This window comes from Salmo salar, chromosome 15 (genome assembly GCF_965601325.2).
Source record: "Salmo salar chromosome 15, fSalSal1, whole genome shotgun sequence".
Taxonomy (NCBI): Eukaryota; Metazoa; Chordata; class Actinopteri; order Salmoniformes; family Salmonidae; genus Salmo; species Salmo salar.
The window spans coordinates 53,784,304-53,812,287 of NC_138305.1; the positions used below are offsets into that span (position 1 = coordinate 53,784,304).

At 40.9% G+C, this 27,984-nt stretch overlaps 1 protein-coding gene across 1 annotated transcript; it reads right to left on the reverse strand.

Moving 5' to 3' along the window:
* On the reverse strand, positions 1-27,984 carry LOC106571728 (uncharacterized protein C14orf132). Its single transcript, XM_014145130.3, has 2 exons — positions 27,763-27,984; positions 1-398 (listed from the first exon to the last, which is right to left on the reverse strand). Exons 1-2 carry the CDS (start codon positions 27,787-27,789, stop codon positions 174-176), a joined length of 252 nt encoding a protein of 83 aa, XP_014000605.1. The 5' UTR covers positions 27,790-27,984; the 3' UTR covers positions 1-173.

Sequence of the window (27,984 nt, forward strand, 5' to 3'; positions counted from 1 at the left end):
AGATGTCAATGCAATAATCATTCACTCCTCTGTATCAGCGTTGCCTTTCAGAGTGGTTATTGGCTGCTGTGGAGTTCTGAGCTTAGGTCACTCCCAAGTTTCTGAGCTTATGTTCAAATATCTTGTGCAGCAACTTCCTCCTGCTGGCAACACTTTATCATGGCTCCCACCACTCAGAAAGTGAAGGCGTACACCACTCCCACGACCACAATGTTCCCAATGGTGGCGGTGATGGCAATCCAAAGCCAGATGGCGTCGCGGGACATGGGCTCCCTCTCCGGCTGGTCATGGGCTGCCATGGAGGCGGCATGGACGCTGGCTGAGGAGTTGAAGAGGGAGTGGTCCGTGCTGTAGTCATCGTTGGGTGACGAGTCCATGAAGGCCCCCGCCATGACAGACTGAAAGAGAAAAGGAAGTCCATTAAACTCAAAGTGGGCAAAATATCTGAACTTTGCACAGCGGCATTTTATGTATAACCCGAAACACTCCTTCCCTATCAATATAGTCCAGTGGCCTAATCTCCTTCTCCCATTGGATATTCATTGAATATTCAGTTCATTTATCTCCTTTCCAATATTAAGTAAATCGTCTGAAAACATTTCTGCAATGGCTCTGATTCATTGTGAATGCGGAACCCTTATCTGGAAGGTGAAGCTATTCCAATAGGCCATTGTAGCAAATATTTAGATTATAGCAATCATTTAAAACTTTTTCACTGAAATGTATCTACAATAAAGCTATTGGATTGCCAATGGAATGCTTTCCAGCGATAGTATGGCACCTACATATTCCTACACTTACGCATACACATTCAGAACATATCTCAATACCTATCTACAGCAGGGAAGAGGATGGCAACTATGCTCAGAAAATAACACACAGAATATATGAGCTGTGTTTAGGTAGCCAAACCCCACAAATATGACAGTGGGACAAGAAAAGTGTTCTCCTTCACACAGTTGTATCCTATACAACACAGTCCGTAGTAGAGCATCACCCATAGCAGCAAATTACCAATCTGTCACGAGGTCCGTTCTCATTACAGTACAATGGTGAAAGACGTGTTATAATCTGATGAGGCTGCTACCTGTATCTTTGAAACCCTTCTGTGGAGATTAGTCTGTCACATATAAAGTAAATATTCAATATTGTTTCTCAAACATGTTCTTTTTTCATTTAAAGCTGTTTACCTATGCAAAGCTGACTGTCGCTGACTTTGTCTGGTAATGGAATACACACTTATGCACTTATGCATTTGTGGACTGGACATCAATTCCAATGTGTCACTCAGAGGTCGACTGCTTGATTGCTATTCAATGCTGTCAATACTTTCCATTTAATAAATACCTTACCAGGTAACTAAGACATAAGAGTGTTGTTTTATTGCATCTGCTAAACATCACTGTCATACACATGCACACTGACACATACTAAGACGCACAACAACTCCAAACACCTTTCCTCAAAGGGATAAGTCAGTGTGCCTATGAAGACAAACCGCTCTGTCCAAATGAGCGATGGCACTCCCACATGCTCATTTGTTCATGCATCGGATTACACACGTTTTTTCTCCAACTAGCCATTAAAGTGCTATGTTCAGGGTAATAGAGGTGCCTGTCACCGCCATAACGGCTTTTTGAAATCGCTTTCTGGCTAGAACAAATGGATCTTGCATATTGGTTTCCCAGTGTAGACCTGTGCTAAATCACAGCTGAGACAATAATTAAGAGATCAACAAGATAGCAAGGTCTGGAGCCTCGGTACTGCCCTGGCTAGATGACCTGGATTTATTAACTAAATTCAGTTGATTTCTGCACTCATTTGCTCTTTGTCACTGTCACAATCCCTTTCTATGTAAATCCCCAAGAGTACAGTTAGTCTTTTTAGTCAGTGCTTTCTCCCCCTCACAATGTCTTGTGTTGCTCTGATGCTCGTTAGATTTTGTTAGGATACCCGCTGATCCTCACATAATGACAGTGAAAAGAAGTGAAAGACATCACAATTTATGTTCCTGTACGACCATCTGTTGTAGTATACTTAAGCAATAAGGTCCAAGGGGTATGGTATATGGCCAATATACCACGGATAAGGGTTGTTATTAATCACAATGCAAAGTGGAGTGCCTGGATACAGCCCTTACCCGTGGTATATTGGTCATATACCACAAACCCCCTGAGGTGCCTTATTGCTAATATAAACTGGTTACCAACGTAATTAGAACAGTAAAAATACATTTTTGTCATACCCGTGGTAAAGGGTCTGATATACCACGGCTGTCAGCTAATCAGCATTCAGGGCTCGAACCACCCAGTTTACAAAGTACAGTATGATAGCACAAAGAACACCGTACATCTGTCTGTTTTTTATCAGGGGAGGAATCAAAGCATTTCAAAAGAGCTTCCATAGGAGTGAACATCAACAGAGTACAAATCATATCCTCATATGAGTCTCAGCATAGTCCCTGTATATAAGTTGCTGTCTCCATCCCTACAGCCTGGACAGGAGCATATGTGTTAGAGAGCACTTTAGGATTCCCCTTTACAACACAACTGTCCGAAGCAGTCAACGTCTTTATGTTTCTACAGTCAGTTCTTCAAATAAGCCTCCATTCGGTTGTCAGTCATGGCACTCTCTGTTCACCAAATGATCTTCGGTCCTATAGCCAGAGGTTTCAGCATGAAGAAAAAGGATGTAACATTCTGTATTCTATTGCAAGTACAGACTAAATATCACAAAGCTTGCTGAACAGAACCACTGAATGAGCACTCACATGCCCACTTTGGACTTAGAGCATAGTAATGACACTGAGCACTTCCATCAACTGTAAATTATTCACCTGTGAAGTGCACTTTCTATTATTTCCCCTGGTATCCCAAAATAATCCATCTCTCATACAAATGGACTACTGAGACAATGGGTAGCAACAGTGACATTCTCCTCTCTTCTCCTAAACACACTGCAAATCTCATCCATTAATTACAGGCTACTGTGCACTCCTATGGTAATGTTCCAGGCCATTATCATGCTATTATTCACACAAACCAAGCAGGGAAAGCATGTGTTTACAGAAAATGCCCCATGTGTTTACAGAAAAAAATGAGTGTTCCCGTTAAGTAAGGCTATAATTACTGTAAAATAATGCTATTTTCAACAAGTTGAGAATACTACATGCTTTTGAAACGTCCACAGAGCATCAGTCACAACTACCTCTCTCATAGCCGCCTCTTATTCTCTCACGAAACAAAAAGGACCCGTCAATCAAAAGGTATACAAATGTCTAAAACTTGAGAAACCAATATGACATCCTCTCTAACAAAACATAAAGTGAAACACTTCAATCTAGTAAAAAAAAGAGGGTCATTGGATGGTTCATGGATGCACACGTATAGCAAGTTTGGCCCACGTATACGCATTGTCTTTTTTACGGACTTGAATATGGAGTCCAATACCTATAAACCCCTGCTTCACATCACAATACAACTCTGAGCTTTACCACTATTTTCCCATATAGACTTTGTTATCCTGTATGCTATTACAGACCAGACATTTAAATCTGCTATATCCTGACCTATGTACATTTATGGCTACGAACTCATTCCATGTCTCTCAGTGACTCTGTTACTACGGTAACATATTCTATGCAAATCAAGCAAAGGACACTTTGTCATCTTCAGGTACCGTAACAAGGACTACACTATTTCGAAATAGTTCACGACCTACCATTTAATTTGGAATATGTGTTGCAATTATTGGATTTCTGCCTCCACAATCCATAGCCAAGGTATTTTCATTCCCCGGTCACATCCAGCCTACCTCAACATAATGAGTGTGGCATGTCATTTATAGCATGGAAAGCAATGCTGGAACATGCAACCAATTTGACATCACAAAGTAATATCTGGCGAGTTACCATTTCTCAAGTCTGTCTGGTTGAGTGCTATCACACTACTGACGATGGAGAATCTTTGGCAAAACAGAATCAGCCAGCTATTTTAGCTTTTTTCTCTTGTTCCAAATCACTCAGGTCTGTAACAGTACTATGTGCCTGCCTTGGCCCAGCTCAGATCTGTAACAGTACTATGTGCCTGCCTTGGCCCAGCTCAGATCTGTAACAGTACTATGTGCCTGCCTGGGCCCAGCTCAGATCTGTAACAGTACTATGTGCCTGCCTGGGCCTAGCTCTTCTTTTATTCTATATTGGCTCTATAAGAATTACACAAGGCTGTACTAATCACTGGCCTTTCATTGCTGCATGCCCCTTTAATATTATTTTTTTACCATGATTCCCTCTGGTCTCTCTTTAGACCTCCTCGCCATATTTCTATCTGCCCCTGGCTGAGAATGTCTTATGGGTGTCACACTTATCTTCGTCTTCTGACGATATTGAAAAGTCCTCGTCAGAAAAGGTAGACCAATACGCAGCGGAGGTCGTGTTCATCTTTGAATTTAATAAATCTCTAACGTGAACACGATACAAAAAACAATGATAGTGCAACAGTTTTACAGGCTACAAAACACGCAATGCAAAAACAATCTCCCACAAATAACAAACACACCCTAATATATGGGACTCTCAATCAAAGGCAGATAGACAACACCTGCCTTCAACTGAGAGTCCCAACCCCAATTAACCAAACATAGAAACAGACATACTAGACTAAACATAGAATACCTGAAAACCAAACAGTGCCCAAAAACCCCGGAATACTTAGACCAAATGCCCCTTCAACAAAACACACCACCCCGAACCACATAAAACGAATACCCTCTGCCACGTCCTGACCAAATTACAATACCAATTAACCTTATACTGGCCAGGACGTGACAATGGGCATGAAGGAAAATAGAAAATGTTAACAGTTTTTTTGAAAAGTGTAGACAATATCATTATATGCCACAATATTATCACGATATGACATGCTATCACGATACATCGCCCGGTAAAGGTTAAATAAAATAAAAAAATCGCCCGGTACCATTTTCATATTGAATTATCAATATTATTTTGGTGCACACCACTACTAATTTCCCCTAAAAGTGTGTATCTGGGCTCAGAGTGGGGCTAACCACATCCCTATAACAGCGGTGGCCAACCAGCAACCTGAACAAGACGTCCATCATTCAACCCCGACAAAAAGGACATAGGACTTTCCGCATGCTGCTGGCTCACCGCCTGGGTGAGTCTTCACTGTAGTATGCAGCCAGATGATGTGTTAATCATATAGAGGGGCATGGGATCTCAGAGATAGCATTAGCGCCGCTCTGGGGCTGGGCTTCATGTGATGTAACGCTATCCACTGGGCTACATTACAGGAAACAGGCTGCTTAGTGTGAGGACATTCACAGGTCATTTATCCATTTCTCCCCAGGCCACACAATGCCAGGAGGGAATAACAAAATGCCCTTACACACACCTACATGCATACACGCACACACGCAAACACACACACAAACAGGCCATTTATCCATTCATCCCCAGGCCACACAATAAAACAAGTGAGCAACAAAACGCCCACACACAACGGCACCTGCCCATTTTCTTTGAATAATAATCACATAAAGACTGTACATCAACAGTCTCGACAAGCTAATGAAAATGTGTTTGCTTCATTATGTACTTTACTGAGAAAATGTCTTCCAAAGAAATCTCTTGCTAGAAACTACAACATATGAGTTGGGTTTGGGAAGAAATAAACAATGTCATACCGGCGGCTGTGGCGGTCATGACATTTTGTTAGCTGGTGATTGTCAAGCAAATAACTGCCGGTTTCACGGTAATTGAGCGTTAATTAACAGAAACACAATTAGCATCTTCTGGCTTCCACCCATAGTCTACAAGCCACTGATGCAGACCTTTGGAACGTCTACTTTTTAAAAGTCTAATAAATCCATGTAATATAGCCTACAACATCAAAATATATCCATTATTTATATTAGACAGGTCTAAAGAAACATGATATGAAGAAAATGTAGTCTATTTCAGAAGAACAGAATAGCATACTCTGACTTGTCCTTATGTTAGGCCCTGATCTGGCTATGCCACATGGCTGTGGGCTACACTAGTTCATTTAGCTAACAATATTTGCTTAAAATTCTGTGACAATATTTTACATTATTTTATAGTATGAAGAATACAATTGAACATAGTTGAATAAAATAGAAAGGATATTTTCTCCAAAAGGTTTGAGGGAGTGCGCACATGCGGCTATTCTGTTTTGAGCGGATAACAAAGAAACAGGTCCTTATATGCTTAATTTAGAGTTATTTATGTAACTTTAGTTGTGATACAAATGTTGGGCTATATGTTTTAATTTTTAATACATTCTAAGGCTGCATGATGTGACTCTAATGATATGATATGCTTTGTTTCAGTCGCTCATTCACAATTGGACAAGCACTTGATAATGACTCGAATTTCCCGGCGGCATCCCTTTTGTGTGGCCGTAATGCTCCCTAAAAAAAGATATGCCTTTTGCGGCAAGTGGCTGTTGTGCCCTTGGGCTGAATATAATAATTATAATTCCCTTCTCCCGGCTGCATGCTCCAAAGCACCTCTCATTCTCAAGGCTATCTCAGATTTTCTCAATTCTTATTAGACAATGCCTGTAAAGTGATCTGATTCTGCCTCCTCAACCCTCCTCTCCTCCCTTTCTGCATCCTTTGACTCTCTATGTCCCCCATCCTCCCGACCGGCTCGGTCCTCCCTTCCTGCTCCGTGGCTTGACGACTCATTGCGAGCTCACAGAACAGTGCTCCGGGCAGCCGAGCGGAAATGGAGGGAAACTAGCCTCCTTGCGGACCTGGCATCTTTTCACTCCCTCCTCTCTACATTTTCCTCCTCTGTTTCTGCTGCTAAAGCCACTTTCTACCACTCTAACTTCCAAGCATCTGCCTCTAACCCTAGGAAGCTCTTTGCCACCTTCTCCTCCCTCCTGAATCCTCCTCCCCCTCCCCCCCCCCTCCTCCCTCTCTGCGGATGACTTCGTCAACCATTTTGAAAAGAAGGTCGACGACATCCGGTCCTCGTTTGTTAAGTCAAACGACACCGCTGGTCCTGCTCACATTGCCCTACCCTATGCTTTGACCTCTTTCTCCCCTCTCTCTCCAGATGAAATCTTGCGTCTTGTGACGGCCGGCCGCCCAACAACCTGCCCGCTTGACCCTATCCCCTCTTCTCTTCTCCAGACCATTTCCGGAGACCTTCTCCCTTACCTCACCTCGCTCATCAACTCATCCTTGACCGCTGGCTACGTCCCTTCCGTCTTCAAGAGAGCGAGAGTTGCACCCCTTCTCAAGAAACCTACACTCGATCCCTCCGATGTCAACAACTACAGACCAGTATCCCTTCTTTCTTTTCTCTCCAAAACTCTTGAACGTACCGTCCTTGGCCAGCTCTCCTGCTATTTCTCTCAGAATGACCTTCTTGATCCAAATCAGTCAGGTTTCAAGGCTGGTCATTCAACTGAGACTGCTCTTCTCTGTGTCACGGAGGCTCTCCGCACTGCTAAAGCTAACTCTCTCTCCTCTGCTCTCATCCTTCTAGACCTATCTGCTGCCTTTGATACTGTGAACCATCAGATCCTCCTCTCCACCCTCTCCGAGTTGGGTATCTCCGGCGCGGCTCACTCTTGGATTGCGTCCTACCTGACAGGTCGCTCCTACCAGGTGGCGTGGCGAGAATCCATCTCCGCACCACGTGCTCTCACCACTGGTGTCCCCCAGGGCTCAGTTCTAGGCCCTCTCCTATTCTCGCTATACACCAAGTCACTTGGCTCTGTCATATCCTCACATGGTCTCTCCTATCATTGCTACACAGACGACACACAATTAATCTTCTCCTTTCCCCCTTCTGATAACCAGGTGGCGAATCGCATCTCTGCATGTCTGGCAGACATATCAGTGTGGATGATGGATCACCACCTCAAGCTGAACCTCGGCAAGACGGAGCTGCTCTTCCTCCCGGGGAAGGACTGCCCTTTCCAGGATCTCGCCATCATGGTGGACAACTCCATTGTGTCCTCCTCCCAGAGTGCTAAGAGCCTCGGCGTGACCCTGGACAACACCCTGTCGTTCTCCGCTAACATCAAGGCGGTGACCCGATCCTGTAGGTTCATGCTATACAACATTCGCAGAGTACGACCCTGCCTTACACAGGAAGCGGCACAGGTCCTAATCCAGGCACTGCCTTACACAGTCATCTCCCGTCTGGATTACTGCAACTCCCTGTTGGCGGGGCTCCCTGCCTGTGCCATTAAACCCCTACAACTCATCCAGAACGCCGCAGCCCGTCTGGTGTTCCACCTTCCCAAGTTCTCTCACGTCACCCCGCTCCTCCGCACACTCCACTAGCTTCCAGTTGAAGCTCGCATCTGCTACAAGACCATGGTGCTTGCCTACGGAGCTGTGAGGGGAATGGCACTTCCATACCTTCAGGCTCTGATCAGGCCCTACACCCAAACAAGGGCACTGCGTTCATCCACCTCTGGCCTGCTGGCCCCCCTACCTCTGCGGAAGCACAGTTCCCGCTCAGCCCAGTCAAAACTGTTCGCTGCCCTGGCACCCCAATGGTGGAACAAGCTCCCTCACGACGCCAGGACAGCGGAGTCAATCACCACCTTCCGTAGACACCTGAAACCCCACCTCTTTAAGGAATACCTGGGATAGGATATAGTAATCCTTCTAACCCCCCCCCCCCCCCAAAAAAAAAAATATATATAGATGTACTATTGTAAAGTGGTTGTTCCACTGGATATCATAAGGTGAATGCACCAATTTATAAGTCGCTCTGGATAAGAGCGTCAGCTAAATGACGTAAATGTAAAATGTAAATGTAAATCTGGTCCTTCTCACAGTATCTCGGGCTTTCTCACAGGCTACAAGTGAAGACAGACACAACAGGGACGCAACTGCATATTGAAGATGTTGGAATAACTGTCCGCATTTGAGTAGGCCTAAACAAACAGCACAAGCACTAGCCTATGTCAATCTACTATACCCCATAGTACAAATGTTCACCCATTTTATTGGTCAACTTGTCCTTCTGTCTGAGAAAAAAATATTCCAAACATAGTTGATGTTCCAAAATGCAATCAATTAGCGCGAAAACACAATTCTCAAAAGTTACCGTAAATGCGATTATGCATGTAATGCTTATTATAGAGGCGCATTTTTATGGTGACATTTTTCTTCCCCAAACTTGAAACTCACATGCCGTCTATGTATGCCAGTTCAGCTCTCCACTGGTTGTAAAGTTGATTTTCCCATGGTTAATTTTCATGCCAGCCAGTTAGGCTATACTCTTGTAAAAAGATGCCAATTTTAGCTTCCAATTTCCCTGAGAAGGGAGTGTTTTCAGTAAAGTGGCACTGAAGGAATTTGATAGCAGCCATAGCCCCTGTGGAAATAAGCATATCTGCCAGGACTTTCTGTAACAGACTGTGTATGTATTACTAGAGAGATACGTAGGGAGAAAAGATTTAACTGATTGTTATTCCTCAGATGTGGCGCATACCCAGCACATTTCACGTTTGAGTAGTTTTCTGCTTTGCATTTGAAATGTCATTGAATCATGACACCACAGACCTCAAGTTCAACTAGAACAACTATAGTCAACACATTACACACAGGAGTGAACAAGGACTGAACGTGGCCACCTTTTTGAATCATCTTGGTTGTGTCCCAAATCACACTCTATCTCCTATACAGTGAACTACTTTTGACCAGAGCCCTATGGGCCCTGGTCAAAAGTAGTGCACTATATAGGGAATAGGGTGCCATTTGGGATGGGCCCCTTCTCTGGGTTGGTACTGCTGCTACAATAGCAATTCACAGCGTTCCACAGTGCAGAGGGCTATAGGGTGATCCAGAGAACTCTCCTTACTGTACTCCTTGGCCCCCTTTTATCATACTGTTGATGATGAGTCACTGGGCATCTGATGCCTTCCAGTAAGTCTGAGTTGAACTCTATGACCAGTGTATAGACCAGGAGAAGGACTACTGTACGGGGCAATGGGTTTGTTCTCTACACCCTGAACTATGTTTGTTTGAGGCACTGGAAGTAATCCCTGCTATGGGGATGATGAGTTACACAGGATGTGGAAGCACTGTCCCTAGACCAGTTGCTTAACAGCATGGATTCTACTGTAGTATACCAGGGTAGAATGGGGACCTCTGACTCCGGCAAGACACCAGGTCAGACACAGGCTTTATGATGCAATATATAACCTTAGAAGGGCATCATTTAATGGTTCAGTAGTTACAACACAATTTAAAAAATGAAAAATATCGTCTTTAAACAAAAATGAACTTTTCTTCCACTTCATTAGGCCCGAATGTAAAAAAAAGCAATGTCTCAGTATCTGTGAATACATTAAATATGATGAATTATGATGTGAAACAATTTAGTCAATCAATAATGATTTTTCCCATTCAATAATAACTACAGACTACAAAAAAATCACATTGACAAATCCTCATCTCTGGGAAACATTGGACCAGCAACATTTCATTTAGCTTTACATACTAACTCATCAGGTTGAAAAAGATAACACAATACTGTATATGGAATATAAACTAGAGGTCGACCGATTGTGATTTTTCAAATCCGATACCGGTACCGATTATTGGGAGTCAAAAAAAAGCCGGTGCCGATTAATCGGCCAATTTTTTTATTTATTTATTTATTTGTAATAATGACAATTACAACAATACTGAATGAACACTTATTTCAAGTTAATATAATACATCAATACAATCAATTTAGCCTGAAATAAATAATGAAACATGTTCTATTTGGTTTAAATAATGCAAAAAAGTGTTGGAGAAGAAAGTAAAAGTGCATTATGTGCCATGTAAGAAAGCTAACGTTTAAGTTCCTTGCTCAGAACATGAGAACATATGAAAGCTGGTGGTTCCTTTTAACATGAGTCTTCAATATTCCCAGGTAAGAAGTTTTAGGTTGTAGTTATTATAGGAATTATAGGACTATTTCTCTCTATACGATTTGTATTTCATATACCTTTGACTATTGGATGTTCTTATTGGCACTTTAGTATTGCCAGTGTAACAGTATAGCTTCCGTCCCTCTCCTCGTTCCTACCTGGGCTCGAACCAGGAAAACATCGACAACAGCCACCCTCGAAGCAGCGTTACCCATGTAGAGGAAGGGGAACAACTACTCCAAGTCTCAGAGTGAGTGACGTTTGAAACGCTATTAGCGCGCACCCGGCTAGCCATTTCACATCAGTTACACCAGCCTAATTTTGGGAGTTGACAGGCTTTAAGTCATAAACAGCGCAATGCATTGCGAAGAGCTGCTGGCCAAACGCACTAAAGTGCTATTTTGAATGAACGCTTACGAGCCTGGTGCCTACCACCACTCAGTCAGACTGCTCTATCAAATCATAGACTTAATTATAACATAATAACACACAGAAACACGAGCCTTAGGTCATTAATATGGTCGAATCCGGAAACTATCACATTTATTCTTTCAGTGAAATACGGAACCATTCCGTATTTTACCTAACGGGTGGCATCCATAAGTCTAAATGTTCCTGTTACATTGCACAACCTCCAATGTTATGTCATAATTACGTAAAATTCTGGCAAATTAGTTCGCAACGAGCCAGGCGGCCCAAACTGTTGCATATACCCTGATTCTGCGTGCAAGGAACACAAGAGAACTGACACAATTTCACCTGGTTAATATTGACTGCTAACCTGGATTTCTTTTAGCTAATTATGCAGGTTTAAAAATATATACTTCTGTGTATTGATTTTAAGAAAGGCATTGATGTTTATGGTTACAGTCGTGCAACGATTGTGCTTTTTTTCCGCAAATGCGCTTTTGTTAAATCATCCCCCGTTTGGCGAAGTTGGCTGTCTTTGTTAAAAATAAATAGTCTTCACAGTTCGCAATGAGCCAGGCGGCCCAAACTGCTGCATATACCCCGACTCTGTTTGCAAGAGAAGTGACACATTTTCCCTAGTTAAAAGAAATTAATGTTAGCAGGCAATATTAAATAAATATGCAGGTTTAAAAATATATACTTGTATTGAGTTTAAGAAACGCATTGATGTTTATAGTTAGGTACACGTCGGAGCAAAGACAGTCCTTTTTCACGAATGCGCACCACATCGATTATATGCAACGCAGGATTGGCTAGATAAACTAGTAATATCATCAACCATGTGATTATGATTGATTGATTGTTTTTTTTCAGATAAGTTTAATGCTAGCTAGCAACTTACCTTGGCTTCTTACTGCATTCACGTAACAGGCAGGCTCCTTGTGGAGTGCAACGTAAAGCAGGTGGTTAGAGCGTTGGACTAGTTAACCAAAAGGTTGCATCCCCAAGCTGACAAGGTAAAAATCTCTCGTTCTGCCCCTGAACAAGGCAGTTAACCCACCGTTCCTAGGCCGTCATTGAAAATAAGAATGTGTTCTTAACTGATTTGCCTAGTTAAATAAAGGTCTAAAAAAAATCAAATAAAACATTTTTTTTTTAAATCGGCAAACCGGTGGCCAGAAATACCGATTACCGATTGTTATGAAAACTTGAAATCGGCCCTAATTAATCGGCCATTCCGATTAATCGGTCGACCTCTATTATAAACGCAGTAAATCACTGCACTCATCAAATATCGCAGATCCTTTGTACATCCCCGACCCAACTACCATATAATTACGTTCCCTTTGTGCGCTCCCTGGAGAATTCTTAATTTTATATATTTATATACGAGTCGTGACTCGTGAAAATGTATCAGTGCCCATTAATAACTCAAAATATGGTTGTTAGGATGGTTTTGCAATGGTTGTTGAATATTTTGTATTATCAGTTCATTTACTTTATATACATCTGGTAATGTTAATGGGGGTAAAATAGAACTACTGCCTGATGCACTGCTGTGCAAGTCAGGTAGAGAGGCATTTCCTTCTGCTTTGTAAGGCTAAATATGGACATGCTTGTTCATTCACAGCGCATTGCTATTAACAGGGAGTCGAAGAATGACGGATGACTAAACACGATGATCTAATGTATGACCACAGTCCTACTGATTAACTTGACCATGCCTGGAATAGGGGCCAAAATATATTTTAAGAAATGTTTAATTCGATTAAGTTTGGAAATAGGGCACCCTGCTTTGGATGCTTCCTTGTGAAGGCAGCTTGGAGAGAAAGGCCCCCTCTGTTTATCGGTAATGGCTCACAAACTCTATGGCATCCCACACAGCCATTTTCATTAGCACTCCAATTCCTTTCTCTACAGGGTAAACAACCTACGAGCGTTATGGGTGTACATCCTCATTTATTTACACGCGGAGGCATTGTGAGACCTGGATATCAGCATAATCACCCTCTCTACAGAATACACTGGAAAACCATGAAACGTGACACGTTTATAACATAAACATCAGTGTTTAAAACTTAAACATCAGGAATTTAGGTTTGCCAATAGACGGGTTAGCTAACAACGTCACGAAAATGATGTGTGCGCTTCCATGGGGCAGAAGTCATTGTGTTGTTGTGATTCTGGATGGCCAGATTGCTAGCAAAAATGACAAGAAACTGCCATGTAGGCAATGGTAAGTGGCTCGTTTCAGCTTGTTTCATCTTGTTCTTGATACTATGTCTTGTTTTGAGGTGTTTTTGATTCCAAGTCAATGCTAATATGGGAATAATTTGCTAGCTAGCTAGCCAACAACTGTAACGATGTATTTGAGAGACAACAAGTGCTCATTGTGCAATTTTATTTATGTTTTCAATAAACATTGGAGACTAAATATAACATCTATAAGTGTTCTAATCTTAAACACAGGTGTTTAGAATGCAAGATTAAACATGATAGTCCGCTTTTTCCAGTAAGTTTCTAACCAGAACAACTATATCTCCTAAGTGTTCAGATTTTAAACACTAGTGTTTACTTTCCCATCGTCCTGTTTAGAGTATATTTAGTCATTAGAAATGTATGACTTGCCATGCCTTTTACTCAGATCAGTGTTAGGACTACCATCAGACTGTTAAACAGCCATCACTAACACAGAGAGGTTGCTGCCTACAGTACATACAGACGTGAAATCATTGTCCACTTTAATACATTGATCACTAGTCACTTTAATAATGCCACTTTAGCAATGTTTACATATCTTGCATTACTCATCTCATATGTACATACTGTATTTTATACCATCTATTGCATCTTGCCTATGCTGCTCTGTCATTGCTCATCCATATATTTAAATGTATATATTCTTATTCCATCCCACTCATTCTGATTGCAGGTGTGATAAAAAATATTCAAATTCTTGGATATCCTTCCTCTGGCTGGATTGCAATAGGATTTTCAGACCACAATGCCGAGGATAGCTAGGCCATAACTAAAGGCCTCATGAAAAGTTTGACTTTGTAATGGGTTTACTTTTAATTTAAAAACATTCGCTTAGACAGTCACTTGGTGAAGGCTTCACTTGGTGAAAGCTCTGAGGCATGCATCAAAATTGCTAAGCAGTTTAATTCAAAGCAGTGTAACGATGCCTGTACCACTTTATCAGAAGTACATGATCAATGACGTCCGAAGCTTCATTTCGTAAAACAACCACCTGATTGGTTTGGTATTGGTTTCGGTAGAAGACAAAAAGGCTACTCTGCACACAATACACCGTGTGGGACGTCATCTATAATCATTTGGATGCTCTACATTCTTTTGACCAGCAGGTGCTACTAGTGTACACTGTGTTGATGAAAGCCTTAATTAATAAACCTATATTCGACACAATTGGCTGGAAAGAGTTCAATGCTTTAGGAAGCTTCATTTCCCCATCACTACTAACAAACACAGTAATGGGTGGGTTTCTCTCACATTCACTCAAAAGTCATTTATGGAAATATGAAAATATGGCTTTACATCCTACAGTGTTGAAATAACACCCCCAGTGTTTAGTGTTTAAAACCTAAATGCCTTATGCTGAATACACATGTTCATATGTTTAAAAAGTATAACAGCAAATAAACATGTTCTTGTGTTTACAATCAAAACATTGTGACAAGTTTTCATTGATAACCTAAATGCCTTGACGCATTTAAAAAGTTTTACAGAAAAGTGTTTAGTTATGTGTCTTAAACACTTGGTTTAACAGTGTATGGTGATCTCTTTTTGCCATAGCTCCAGTCACTCTGATTCAGATCATTATGGCGTGATCAGATATCCTTTCATGCACTGTGTCAGCAGTCTACTGAGAAGAAACAGTCATAATCCAAGAAAGATCTCACAACTGCTTAATCTTTTCTGTGCTTCATGTACACGCACAGGGCGCTTGTGCCCCACCCGTAGAGCTGTTGCCGTCCCGCAATATTTCACCCCATGTCTGTAAATTCACCCATTCAGAGAGAGCCAGCTAGCTCGAGCATGGCACATTACTACTGGAGAGCTGGGAGCCAGAAGCCATCATTCTCGCCCCGCTAATTACAGTACATGCACTCTGACACACCCCTGGGCTAAGCTGAGGAAAATTGTATCGCCGCCTGTAGCTTAGATCCAAAGACAAGCACTTGGTTGGTGTGATAAGGAGGATGGTGTCAAGGTCTGAAAGCAATTTTATCTGGTGACCAGTCGAGTGGGCCAAGAAGTGACAGACCACTTCCTGATCCTACTGTACACACACCCATAAAGCTAGTGGTGTAAAGTAGTTAAGTAAATAATACTTTCAAGTACTACTTAAGTAGTTTTTTGGAGAATCTGTACTTTACTATATATAATTTTGACAACTTTTACTTCACTACATTCCTACATTTTTTTAAACTTCTTACTCCATACATTTTCCCTGACAACCAAAAGTACTTGTGTCAAATTTAGCCTCTGGCCTGGCGGACTCACTAAACACAAGAGTGTGCCCCTGGTTATACATACATTTTAAAAACAAGAAAATGGTGCCGTCTGCTTTGCTTAATATAAGGAATTTTAAATGATATATACTTTTACTTTTCATACTTGTCACGGTTGTCGTCGGGAAAGGAGGACCAAAATGCAGCAGGATTGTGGATGCTCATCTTGAAGTTTATTTTAACTCAAAAGTGAACACCAAAATAATAAACACAACGAACTCACGATCAACAAAACAGTCTTGTCAGGCTCACACACGCTAAACAAGAAACAATCTCCCACAACTACAAACACAAACACACCCTAATATATAGGACTCTCAATCAAAGGCAAATAGACAACACCTGCCTTCAATTGAGAGTCCCTACCCCAATTAACTAAACATAGAAACAGATTCACTAGACTAAACATAGAAATACCTGGGAACACGCACCTCAGGGCTAGTGCGGGGAGCAGGAATAGGACATACCGGACTGGGCTGACGCGCTGGAAGCCAGGTGCGTGGTGCTGGTACTTGACGTGCCAGACTGGGGTTTCGCACTTCCGGGCTAGTGCGGGGAGCGGGAACAGGACGAGTTGGCACGCACCTCAGGACTAGTAACAAATGCTAACTCAGGTGATATCATTAGGACACGCTCTGTAGGGCGAATGTCGTGCCTAATACACCAACACAGTAGCTCTCTCATCCTTTTCTCCTCCAATTTTCCCATCAATTCCTTTATAGTCTCTGTTTCTCTCACCTCCAATTTTACCCCGACTAGCTCTGGTTCCATCCTCGGCTCCGCCGATCTGTCCGTGTGCCCCCCCCAAAATGTTTTTTATTGGGGCTGCCTCTCCGGTTTCCTCGCCAGTCGTGTACCCCGGTAGCGTTCCCGGTCCTCACCGAATTCCCCTTGCTCCTTACTCCGCTGCTTGGTCCATTTGTGGTGGGAGATTCTTTCACAGTTGTCGTCGGGAAAGGAGGACCAAAATGCAGCAGGATTGTGGATGCTCATCTTGAAGTTTATTTTAACTCAAAAGTGAACACCAAAATAATAAACACAATGAACTCACGATCAACAAAACAGTCTTGTCAGGTTCACACACACTAAACAAGAAACAATCTCCCACAACTACAAACACACCCTAATATATAGGACTCTCAATCAAAGGCAAATAGACAACACCTGCCTTCAATTGAGAGTCCCTACCCCAATTAACTAAACATAGAAACAGATTCACTAGACTAAACATAGAAATACATAAACATAACACAGTGCCCAAAACCCCCGGAATACATAAATCAAATGTCCTACTAAATCAACCACCACCCCGAACCACATAAAACAAATACCCTCTGCCATGTCCTGACCAAACTACAATAACAATTAACCCTTATACTGGTCAGGACGTGACAATACTTCAGTATATTTTTGCAATTACATTTACTTGCTGTATAGCTTCAACGTATACTGTTAAAACCAAATACTTTTAGACTTTTACTCAAGTAGTATTTTACTGGCTGACTTTCACTTTTACTTGAGTAACTTTCTATTAAGGTATCTTTACTTTTACTCAAGTATGAAAATTGGGCACTTTTTCCACCACTGCATACAGCATGTGTAGATCCAGCAGAGGCAGCACTTACAGTATGTCTACTATAACCATCACTAGCTGGTTGGCTGGCTGACTGGCTGGCTGATCAGCTACAGTGGATATAAAAAGTCTACACACCCCTGTTAAAATGCCAGGTTTTGTGATGTAAAATAACGAGACAAAGATAAATCATGTCAGAACTTTTTCCACCTTTAATGTGACCTATAACGTGAACAATTCAATTGAAAAACAAACTGAAATCTTTGAGGGGGAAAAATAAAAAACTCACAATAACCTGGTTGCATAAGTGTGCACACCCTTAAACTAATACTTTGTTGAAGCACCTTTTGATTTTATTACAGCACTCAGTCTTTTTGGGTAGGAGTCTATTAGCATGGCACATCTTGATGTGGCAATATTTGCCCACTCTTCTTTGCAAAAGCGCTGCAAATCTGTCAGATTGCGAGGACATCTCCTGTGCACAGCCCTCTTCAGATCACCCCAGAGATGTTCAATTGGATTCAGGTCTCGGCTCTGGCTGGGCCATTCCAAAAAGTTAATCTTCTTCTGGTGAAGCCATGCTTTTGTGGATTTGGATGTGTGCTTTGGGTTGTTGTCGTGCTGAAAGGTGAACTTTCTCTTCATCTTCAGGTTTCTAACGGACGCCTGAAGGTTTTGTGTCAAAATTGCCTGGTATTTGGAACTGTTCATAATTCCCTCCACCCTGACTAAGGCCCCGGTTCCAGCTGAAGAAAAACAGCCCCAAAGCATGATGCTGCCACCACCATGCTTCACTGTGGGTATGGTGTTCTTTGGGTGATGTGCAGTGTTGTTTTTGCGCCAAACACACCTTTTGGAATTATGGCCAAAAAGTTCAACCTTGGTTTCATCAGACCATAACACATTTTCCCACGTGCTTTTGGGGGACTTGATGTTTGTTTTTGCAAACTTCAGCCGGGCTTGGATGTTTTTCATTGTAAGAAAAGGCTTCCGTCTTTTCTTACAATGAAGAATACGGGAGATTGTTGTCACATGTAGCACACAGCCAGTACTTGCCAGAAATTCCTGCAGTTCCTTTATTGTTGCTGTAGGCCTCTTGGAAGCCTCCCTGACCAGTTTTCTTCTCGTCTTTTCATACATTTTGGAGGGACGTCCAGTTCTTGGTAATGTCTCTGTGGTGCCATAATTTCTCCACCTGATGATGACTGTCTTCACTGTGTTCCATGGTATATGCAATGCTTTGGAAATTATTTTGTACCCTTCTCCTGACTGATATCTTTCAACAATGAGATCCCTCTGATGCTTTGGAAGCTCTCTGCGGACCATGGCTTTTGCTCTGAGATGCAACTAAGAAAATGTCAGGAAAATCCTACTAGAACAGCTGAACTTTATTTGATTAATCAGAGTCACTTTAAATGATGGCAGGTGTGTAATGACTTCTATTTAACATGAGTTTGAATGTGATTGGTTAATTCTGAACACAGCCACATCCCCAGTTATAAGAGGGTGTGCACACTTATGCAACCAGGTTATTGTAAGGTTTTCATTTTTCATTTTCTCCCCTCAAAGATTTCAGTTTGTTTTTCAATTGAATTGTTCACATTATAGGTCACATTAACAGTAGAAAAAGTTCTAACATGATTTATCTTTGTCTCATTCCTGTACATCACAAAAACCTGGCATTTTAACAGGGGTGTGTAGACTTTTTATATCCACTGTATGTATCCATGGGATCTGCAGCCACAGCCATCCTGACTATCAGTTCCTTTCAGGTAGGGTTTTGTTTCAGTACCAGTTGTAGCCTGCCCACCCTCTACAAATCTATGGAAGCCACTAACAAGCATCTCACTTACTGACAGCTGATGTGTGCTGTAAATTAATTTAGTAACAGACAACATTAATGATCAAAACCAAGGATGTATAGAATAGTATGAGAGCATGAAATAGAAAATATGAATGAAGTAGATTGATGCTAAAATCAGTGTATGTGACATATAACACACACAGCATGAGTCTTGCACAAGCGGTATAACTATTCCTCTTTAGTTGAGGGTATAAAAATGAAATTGTCATAAGCAGTGGCCAAACAGAGAGGAGAAATTCAATAAGAGTTGAAAGAAGCATTGGTATCAGTGGCAAGAGATAAACGGAATGGCTTAATTAGGAATAATGGGAAATCTTGATTGCAATCATGGACATTATAAAAAAAAATGCAAACTTCAAGCATTCTTCATCATCTGTCAAAACATAAAAGGAATATAGCCCACGGTTAATTTGCATCAAGGGCACAAAATGAAGGATATGATTAAAAGTAAAGTCACTTGGAAAAACATTAGGACTCATTACATGGTGGCTCCTATTTGAGATTAAGGCTAGCAGAGAGAGAGAGAAAAATGTGTTAAGAAAACACAGTAAATGTTAAGACTGTTTATACCACCAACAGGGTAATGAGTTTATGTGCGACCCAGATGATTGCTCTCTCTCTGGTTTCCAATGGACAGGTAGACCCTAAAAAATGCTGGGTTAAAAACAACCCAATTTGGCTAAATATTGGACAGAACACATGTTGGGTTATTTTGACCCAGCCAGTTGGGTCACAAACAACTCATTTTTTTCTAGAAGTTGGTTTGTTGGTGCTGGGTTATTGAGCTATGATCCACCCAGTCAGAGCAGAATACTGGAGGCGTGGCTTAGTAGGGGCGTGACTTTCAGACAGTTATTTTGGCTACCTTTGAGAGTAAATGTCATTTCAGTTAATCTGTTCTGTTGTATTGTCAGTACATGTTGAGCACAGACAAGTTTGCATCTTTAATAAGGCTTACACAAGATTATGAGTTCCTATGCATATCCCAATGTTGGTATAGTTACCACTTTGTTATAATATTTAAATCTGTTTTTTTTAAATAAATGTCACATTAAAATGTGTAATGTGATAAAATATTGAAGGGAAATAAACATTTGCAGTGTACAAACTTGATGATGATCATGAATTACATTTATTCTCACAGGTGTCCAAAAATAACTATCTGAAAGCCATGCCCTGAATAGGCCACGCCATTGGATTACCCAAACATGGGTTAATTTAACCGTCAATTGGGTTATTATTCACTTTCATGCTGGGTTGACCCAGCAGATGGGTATTTTTTAACCCTCTTTAGTCAATTTCAGCAGCCCCACGAAAATCGAACTTGCATAATATAAACATCCCCATAAACATCCCCATCCCCTGTTTAAGCCAAAGTTATCATATATATATATATATATATATATACTGTATATATTAAGATATTTTTTTTGCATTGGCTGCATCTCAATCCACCGCATCCACCAATATCGGCCTTCCGCATCTGCAGTTAAAGGTGGCAGAGCTACAGCAGTGTTTGTCAGACCATGAGTCATCCCGAAAATCGGTCTTCTCATGAAAATGTCTGTAGCATCTGAACGGTGGCCTACAAAACTATTATGACTCCTCTATTGTGACCCGTGTTTTGTTCTAGGATGCCCCTTAGCCTCACAAGACTCGCCTGAAGGTAGCCCGGGACCAGTAAAAAATAAATAAATGGAAGTATATATGGAAGTTTCCTGATCTTTCTTATATTGCTCAGATATAGCAATAGGCCATTCCCCCCCAGGAGGAATGGCCTATTGGGGACGTGGCTTTAAGATAAGTATTTTTGGCCACCTGTGGGAGGAGTAAATGTTGTTCCTGTTCATCATGTTATGTTTGTACACTGCAAATTAAAATTTCCCTTCAATATTTTTGCACATTACCTATATTAAATATACAATTAATAACATTATTTAAATATCATAACAAAATATCATAACAAATCCTAACACTGGGATATGCATAGGCACTTGAGGAACTCAACTTGTGTAAGCCTCATTAAGCTACAAAAGTGTCGGAGCTCACCATTAATGCGTTTGACAATACTACAAAACAGATAAACCGTAATGACATTTACTCTCACCGGGGACCAAAAATAACGAACCGAAAGCCACGCCACTACTAACACACGCTTCCAGTGTTCTGATCTGACACGGTGGATCATAGCTCAATAACCCAACTAAATGACACAACTGGCTGGGTCAAAAATAACCCAACGTGTGTTCTGTCCACTATTTATCCAGGACTGGGTTGTTTTTAACCCAGCATTTTTTTTGTGTATGAAGGCATAATGAGACAGAAGAGAGAAATGTAATAATAAGAACGTAATAAGAATGTGAGTAATGTAATAAGAATGGGAGTAATGTAATAAGAGTAGGGAGTGAGAAATTGAGACAGTTAGTGCTTATTCTTAAGCCTGCATAGTTACCAAGTTCTGTCATAGCAGACCCATGTTGGAACAATATGGCAAATGAGCATCTCAGAGGGCTCTCCAGCATTAATATGAAAGTGACTAGCTCCTGCCTGTCAGCCAGGGCATCGAGGGCGAGATGACACTGAGCAGAGCAGAGAGCGTCGTGGAGAAGTCAGGCAGAGAAACTTGGCGCCCAGGTCAGAGACTAATGGAGAGCTCCCTCAACGTGGCAGGCAGAGCTGTGTCACCCTCTCTATCTTACCGATGCCGTCCTCCCAACAGCCATCACTTCCTCGCACCGTCGCACAGCTGTCTAGAGCCGTGGAGGAAAACCACCTAAATATTTCCCGACACATCACCTCCCAGACCTAGACTCTGAACACCCACAGCAACAGAGAAAGCCTTGATTAATACTGTTTTGTAGTTGACAGATGATTGAGGATGTGTCATTGACATGTACTGTATGGATGGATGTTGAGTGGAATGAGTGGTGACATGAAGATATATGATAGCGTCCTAGCTCATCGTTATACTCTTATGATTCAGTAATATCAGTCTTTATTTTGTATTTCCCTACAGTAACCTGAAAGTTCTGTATGTTAATTGCACAATGTGTTGACCAACACATTCAGTCTGGGCTTTGTGAGATACTATGGTCAGCTTTATTGAGGATTTTAAAATGTTCATCCCTGTCAGAAAGCCTCTAAATACAAGAGAATTCAGCTGATACCTCTACATTCCAAGTTATCAGGCACCTGGCTAACACCACACACTGCAAGATGTTTGGTTTCAACAAATTATTATTAACTGGTTCCACTGGGTTCTTTTTTCGGCCCAAGTGTTACCTGAACTAAAAACAAATAGTTGGCGCAAACTTAGCTCCAACTTAAAAAAAAAAAACATAGGCAGAAATTCAGTCAACTTCAAACGATGTGTTCGCTAAAATTGACTCAAAAATATGACTTACCTAAAAAAGCCTGTGGAGGAACTATTGTTTCAAACATACAATGTTTTCATATTTGACAGACGTTGACATATCCTGTTAGGGCTAGGGGGCAATATTTACACCGCCAGATAAAAAACGTACCCGATTTAATCTGGTTACCACACCTACCCAGTAACTAGAATATGCATATACTTATTACATATGGATAGAAAACACCCTAAAGTTTCTAAAACTGTTTGAATGGTGTCTGTGAGTATAACAGAACTCATTTGGCAGGCAAAAAACTGAGAAGGTTTCATGCAGGAAGTGGCCTGTCTGACAAGGTGTCGTTCTTCTTGTCTCTGTTTATTGAAGAGTGAGGATCTTAGCTGTCCCGTGACACTTCCTACGGCTGCCATAGGGTCTCAGAAGGCGGTAAAATGCTGAATCGTGGCTTTGCAGGCTCTGGCTGAAAAAAAGTAGCGCGTTTGGGTAGTGGCTGGTTACAGTACTGTGAGACTCAGGCTCGTGCCCGCGTCGACCGAAAGCTTTGTTTACTTTCCTCTGTTTAGCTAAATGGACATTCCCGGTCGGAATATTATCGCTTTTTTACGAGAAAAATGGCATAAAAATGGATTTTAAACAGCGGTTGACATGCTTCGAAGTACGGTAATGGAATATTTAGATTTTTTTTGTCACGAATTGCGCCATGCGCGCGACCCTGATTTACCATTTCAGATAGTGTCTGGGACGCACGAACAAAACGCCGCTATTCGGATATAACGATGGATTATTTTGGACCAAACCAACATTTGTTATTAAAGTAGCAGTCCTGGGAGTGCATTCTGACGAAGACAACAAAAGGTAATCAAACTTTTATAATAGTAAACCTGATATTGGTGAGTGCTAAACTTGCCGGGTGTCTAAATAGCTAGCCCGTGATGCCTGGGCTATGTACTTAGAATATTGCAAAATGTGCTTTCACCAAAAAGCTATTTTAAAATCGGACATATCGAGTGCATAGAGGAGTTCTGTATCTATAATTCTTAAAATAATTGTTATGCTTTTTGTGAACGTTTATCGTGAGTAATTTAGAAAATTGTTAGTGAATTCGCCGGAAGTTTGCGGGGGTATGCTAGTTCTGAACGTCACATGCTAATGTAAAAAGCTGGTTTTTGATATAAATATGAACTTGATTGAACAAAACATGCATGTATTGTATAACATAATGTCCTAGGGTTGTCATCTGATGAAGATCATCAAAGGTTAGTGCTGCATTTAGCTGTCTTCTGGGTTTTTGTGACATTATATGCTAGCTTGAAAAATGGGTGTCTGATTATTTCTGCCTTGGTACTCTGCTGACATAATCTAATGTTTTGCTTTCGTTGTAAAGCCTTTTTGAAATCGGACAGTGTGGTTAGATTAACGAGAGTCTTGTCTTTAAATAGCTGTAAAATAGTCATATGTTTGAGAAATTGAAGTAATAGCATTTCAAAGGTTTTGAAAATCGCGCCACAGGATTCAAGTGGCTGTTACGTAGGTGGGACGAATTCGTCCCGCCTAGCCCAGAGAGGATATAGACAATAATTAATATTCCACGTCCTCACCTGGGATTTGAACTCACAACCTCTTCCAATCTTCTTGCTACCACAACCATGTTCGTGTCAATGACTTATTTCACCTGCATTGCTACACTTTGCACTTCAAAGTAAATCTCAGCTCTGTTAAAGGTACACTCAAGCAAAACTATTGTATTTATCATAGTGATTAACATTAAAACAGATGAATATGCCCCACCAACAGTAGACAACTACACAGAAAAACCTACAATTGCTGAAATAAGTCAATAATATCAATGGTGAGAGAATAGGTATATAAACTGACACTTGACACAGATATGGTGGCATAGCCGGAAGATTGGAATGCCATGAAGCAAGAGGCTGCGAGTTCAAATCCCAGGTGAGGACATGTTGAATAATAACTACTGTATAAATGAACATTCACAATGTAAACATGTATGTCTAATATACATTACCAGTCAAATATTTCAACACACCTACTCATTCAAGGGTTTTTGATTATTTTCTACATTGTAGAATAATAGTGAAGACGTCAAACCTATTAAATAACACATATGGATGGAATCATGTAGTAGGCAAAAAAGTGTTACACTAATCAAAATATATATTTATATTTGAGATTCTTCGAAGTAGCCACCCTTTGACTTGATGACAGCTTTGCACACGCTTGGCAAAAATATATTTTGATTTGTTTAACGCTTTTTTGGTTACTACATGATTCCATATGTGTTATTTCATTGTGTTTATGTCTTCACTACTATTCTACAATGTAGAAAATAGTAAACATACAGAAAAACCCTTGAATGAGTAGGTGTGTCCAAAGTTTTGACTGGTACTGTATGTATGTTAAAAATATTGTACGTTAAAAGCACTCTGTGTGTCTGTAACCAGTTGCGCTGCCTTTTTTAGTTAAGATGCCCAAATAATAATTTAACCTCTCTAGGCTAGGCGGGACGAATTCGTCCCACCTACGTAACAGCCACTGCCAGCCTGTGGCGCGATTTTCAAAACCTTAAAAATCCTATTACTTCAATTTCTCAAACATATGACTATTTTACAGCCATTTAAAGACAAGACTCTCGTTAATCTAACCACACTGTCCGATTTCAAAAAGGCTTTACAACGAAAGCAAAACATTAGATTATGTCAGCAGAGTACCAAGCCAGAAATAATCAGACACCCATTTTTCAAGCCAGCATATAATGTCACCAAAACCCAGAAGACAGCTAAATGCAGCACTCACCTTTGATGATCTTCATCAGATGACAACCCTAGGACATTATGTTATACAATACATGCATGTTTTGTTCAATCAAGTTCATATTTATATCAAAAACCAGCTTTTTACATTAGCATGTGACGTTCAGAACTAGCATACCCCCCGCAAACTTCCGGGGAATTCGCTAACATTTTACTAAATTACTCACGATAAACGTTCACAAAAAGCATAACAATTATTTTAAGAATTATAGATACAGACCTCCTCTATGCACTCGATATGTCCGATTTTAAAATAGCTTTTTGGTGAAAGCACATTTTGCAATATTCTAAGTACATAGCCCAGGCATCACGGGCTCGCTATTTAGACACCCGGCAAGTTTAGCACTCACCATAATCATATTTACTATTATAAAAGTTTGATTACCTTTTGTTGTCTTCGTCAGAATGCACACCCAGGACTGCTACTTCAATAACAAATGTTGGTTTGGTCCAAAATAATCCATCGTTATATCCGAATAGCGGCGTTTTGTTCGTGCGTTCCAGACACTATCCGAAATAGTAAAGAAGTGTCGCGCGCATGGCGCAATTCGTGACAATAAAATTCTAAATATTCCATTACCGTACTTCGAAGCATGTCAACCGCTGTTTAAAATCAATTTTTACGACATTTTTCTCGTAGAAAAGCGATAATATTCCGACAGGGAATCTCCTTTTCGGCAAACAGAGGAAAAAATCCCAAAGGCGGGGGCGGTCGGGGTCATGCGCATAAGCCCAGTGTCCCTTGATCGGCCACTTGAGAAAGGCGATAATGTGTTTCAGCCTGGGGCTGGAATGACGACATTCTGTTTTTTCCCGGGCTCTGAGCGCCTATGGACGACGTGGGAAGTATCACGTTAGAGCAGAGATCCTTAGTAAATGATAGAGATGGAAAAGAAGTTCAAGAAATGGTCAGACAGGCCACTTCCTGTAAAGGAATCTCTCAGGTTTTGACCTGCCATTTGAGTTCTGTTATACTCACAGACACCATTCAAACAGTTTTAGAAAATTTAGGGTGTTTTCTATCCATATGTAATAAGTATATGCATATTCTAGTTACTGGGTAGGAGTGGTAACCAGATTAAATCGGGTATGTTTTTTATCCAGCCGTGTCAATACTGCCCCCTAGCCCTAACAGGCTAAAGTAGTTAAAGTTTAATGATCATATGAGACAACTTGAGCAAGCACATAATTTTGAATTGACAAAATGTTTGCCTACGTTTTCTCAAATTTAAGCTAAGTTTGGGACAACTATTTTTTTGGGGTTCCCCTTGCCCACCCTTGCCCACCCTAATGACGCTCATGTTTTGTAAAAATAAATGTTCATGCATGTGCAGCCCTGAGGGCATGACACGCATAATCAGAGAAATGTAAATAGGCTAGCAATGAAAATCATGGTGAATCGTAAACATTGTCCATGGTCCGGTGTGCTATTGTCATGTTTCATTTATTACAGTCGTTATGAGGAGTTACAAGTTCAAGATAATAGTGGCAAATTACATTTCGCATTGCAAATCACATTTTTTGCACTATGGCATGGTAACCTGACATATAATACCTAGAATAGCCTATCTTAATAGATATTGATCAAGTCCAAGTCTATTATAATTGCGTATATCTCATCTGGGCTGATTACATTTGATTACTTTAATTATCCTGTTGATTACAAAGTTGTCTGACATCTCAGTCAGATATAAGAACTGCATTGATGATCAGAGGAACATCAGCGTGGACAAAATAATAGAAAATGGATGAAAACATGTATGCATATTTGTTATGTTTTTTATATGATTACTAATTTAATTACATTACATTTCATAACTTTAGCCTAATCTAATTCGTGCTAAAATCGTATCATTTCCTAAAGCTTAGCGACCAAACGTTATATTTTGAAAAAAATCAACAAGTTGTATTACAGTCGGTTTAAAAAACGATATTGATCTCAAGATTTAGGGTGGGATGCGTGTTACAACTGTTCGTCCGCGAAAGGTTATTTTAGCTTGTTGGTGACAAAATCAAGTTAATCGGGAGAGAGAGAAACTTCATGCGTATGTCGGTAGGAAATAAATAACCCATACAGACGTCATATAGAATGGGTTTACTCCTTACTACCTTCTGCACATTAGTAAGCTTTTGACAGTGCATTTGGCCTATTCGTTCTAATAATTATTAGGCGATAATTGCATGGAAACCACACATAACTTCGCTTGATTACCAATACCAAAAATGTCACAGACTCTTACCTGCGCAGCCATAAATGAGAGATCCATCGTGTTACGCGTGTGAGAACAGTACACCGTTGACTACCTTGAAATAGTGTCGAGTCGCCCTAGTATTCTCCAAAATGTAATTAGAACGTTTTTCCCATCAACATTCTCAGATCCAGCCAACGTTCATAGCGTATGCAAGTGGCGTAGCCGAGTAGGCGACTATTGTATTGGAACATACGACAACCTCACAGAGAG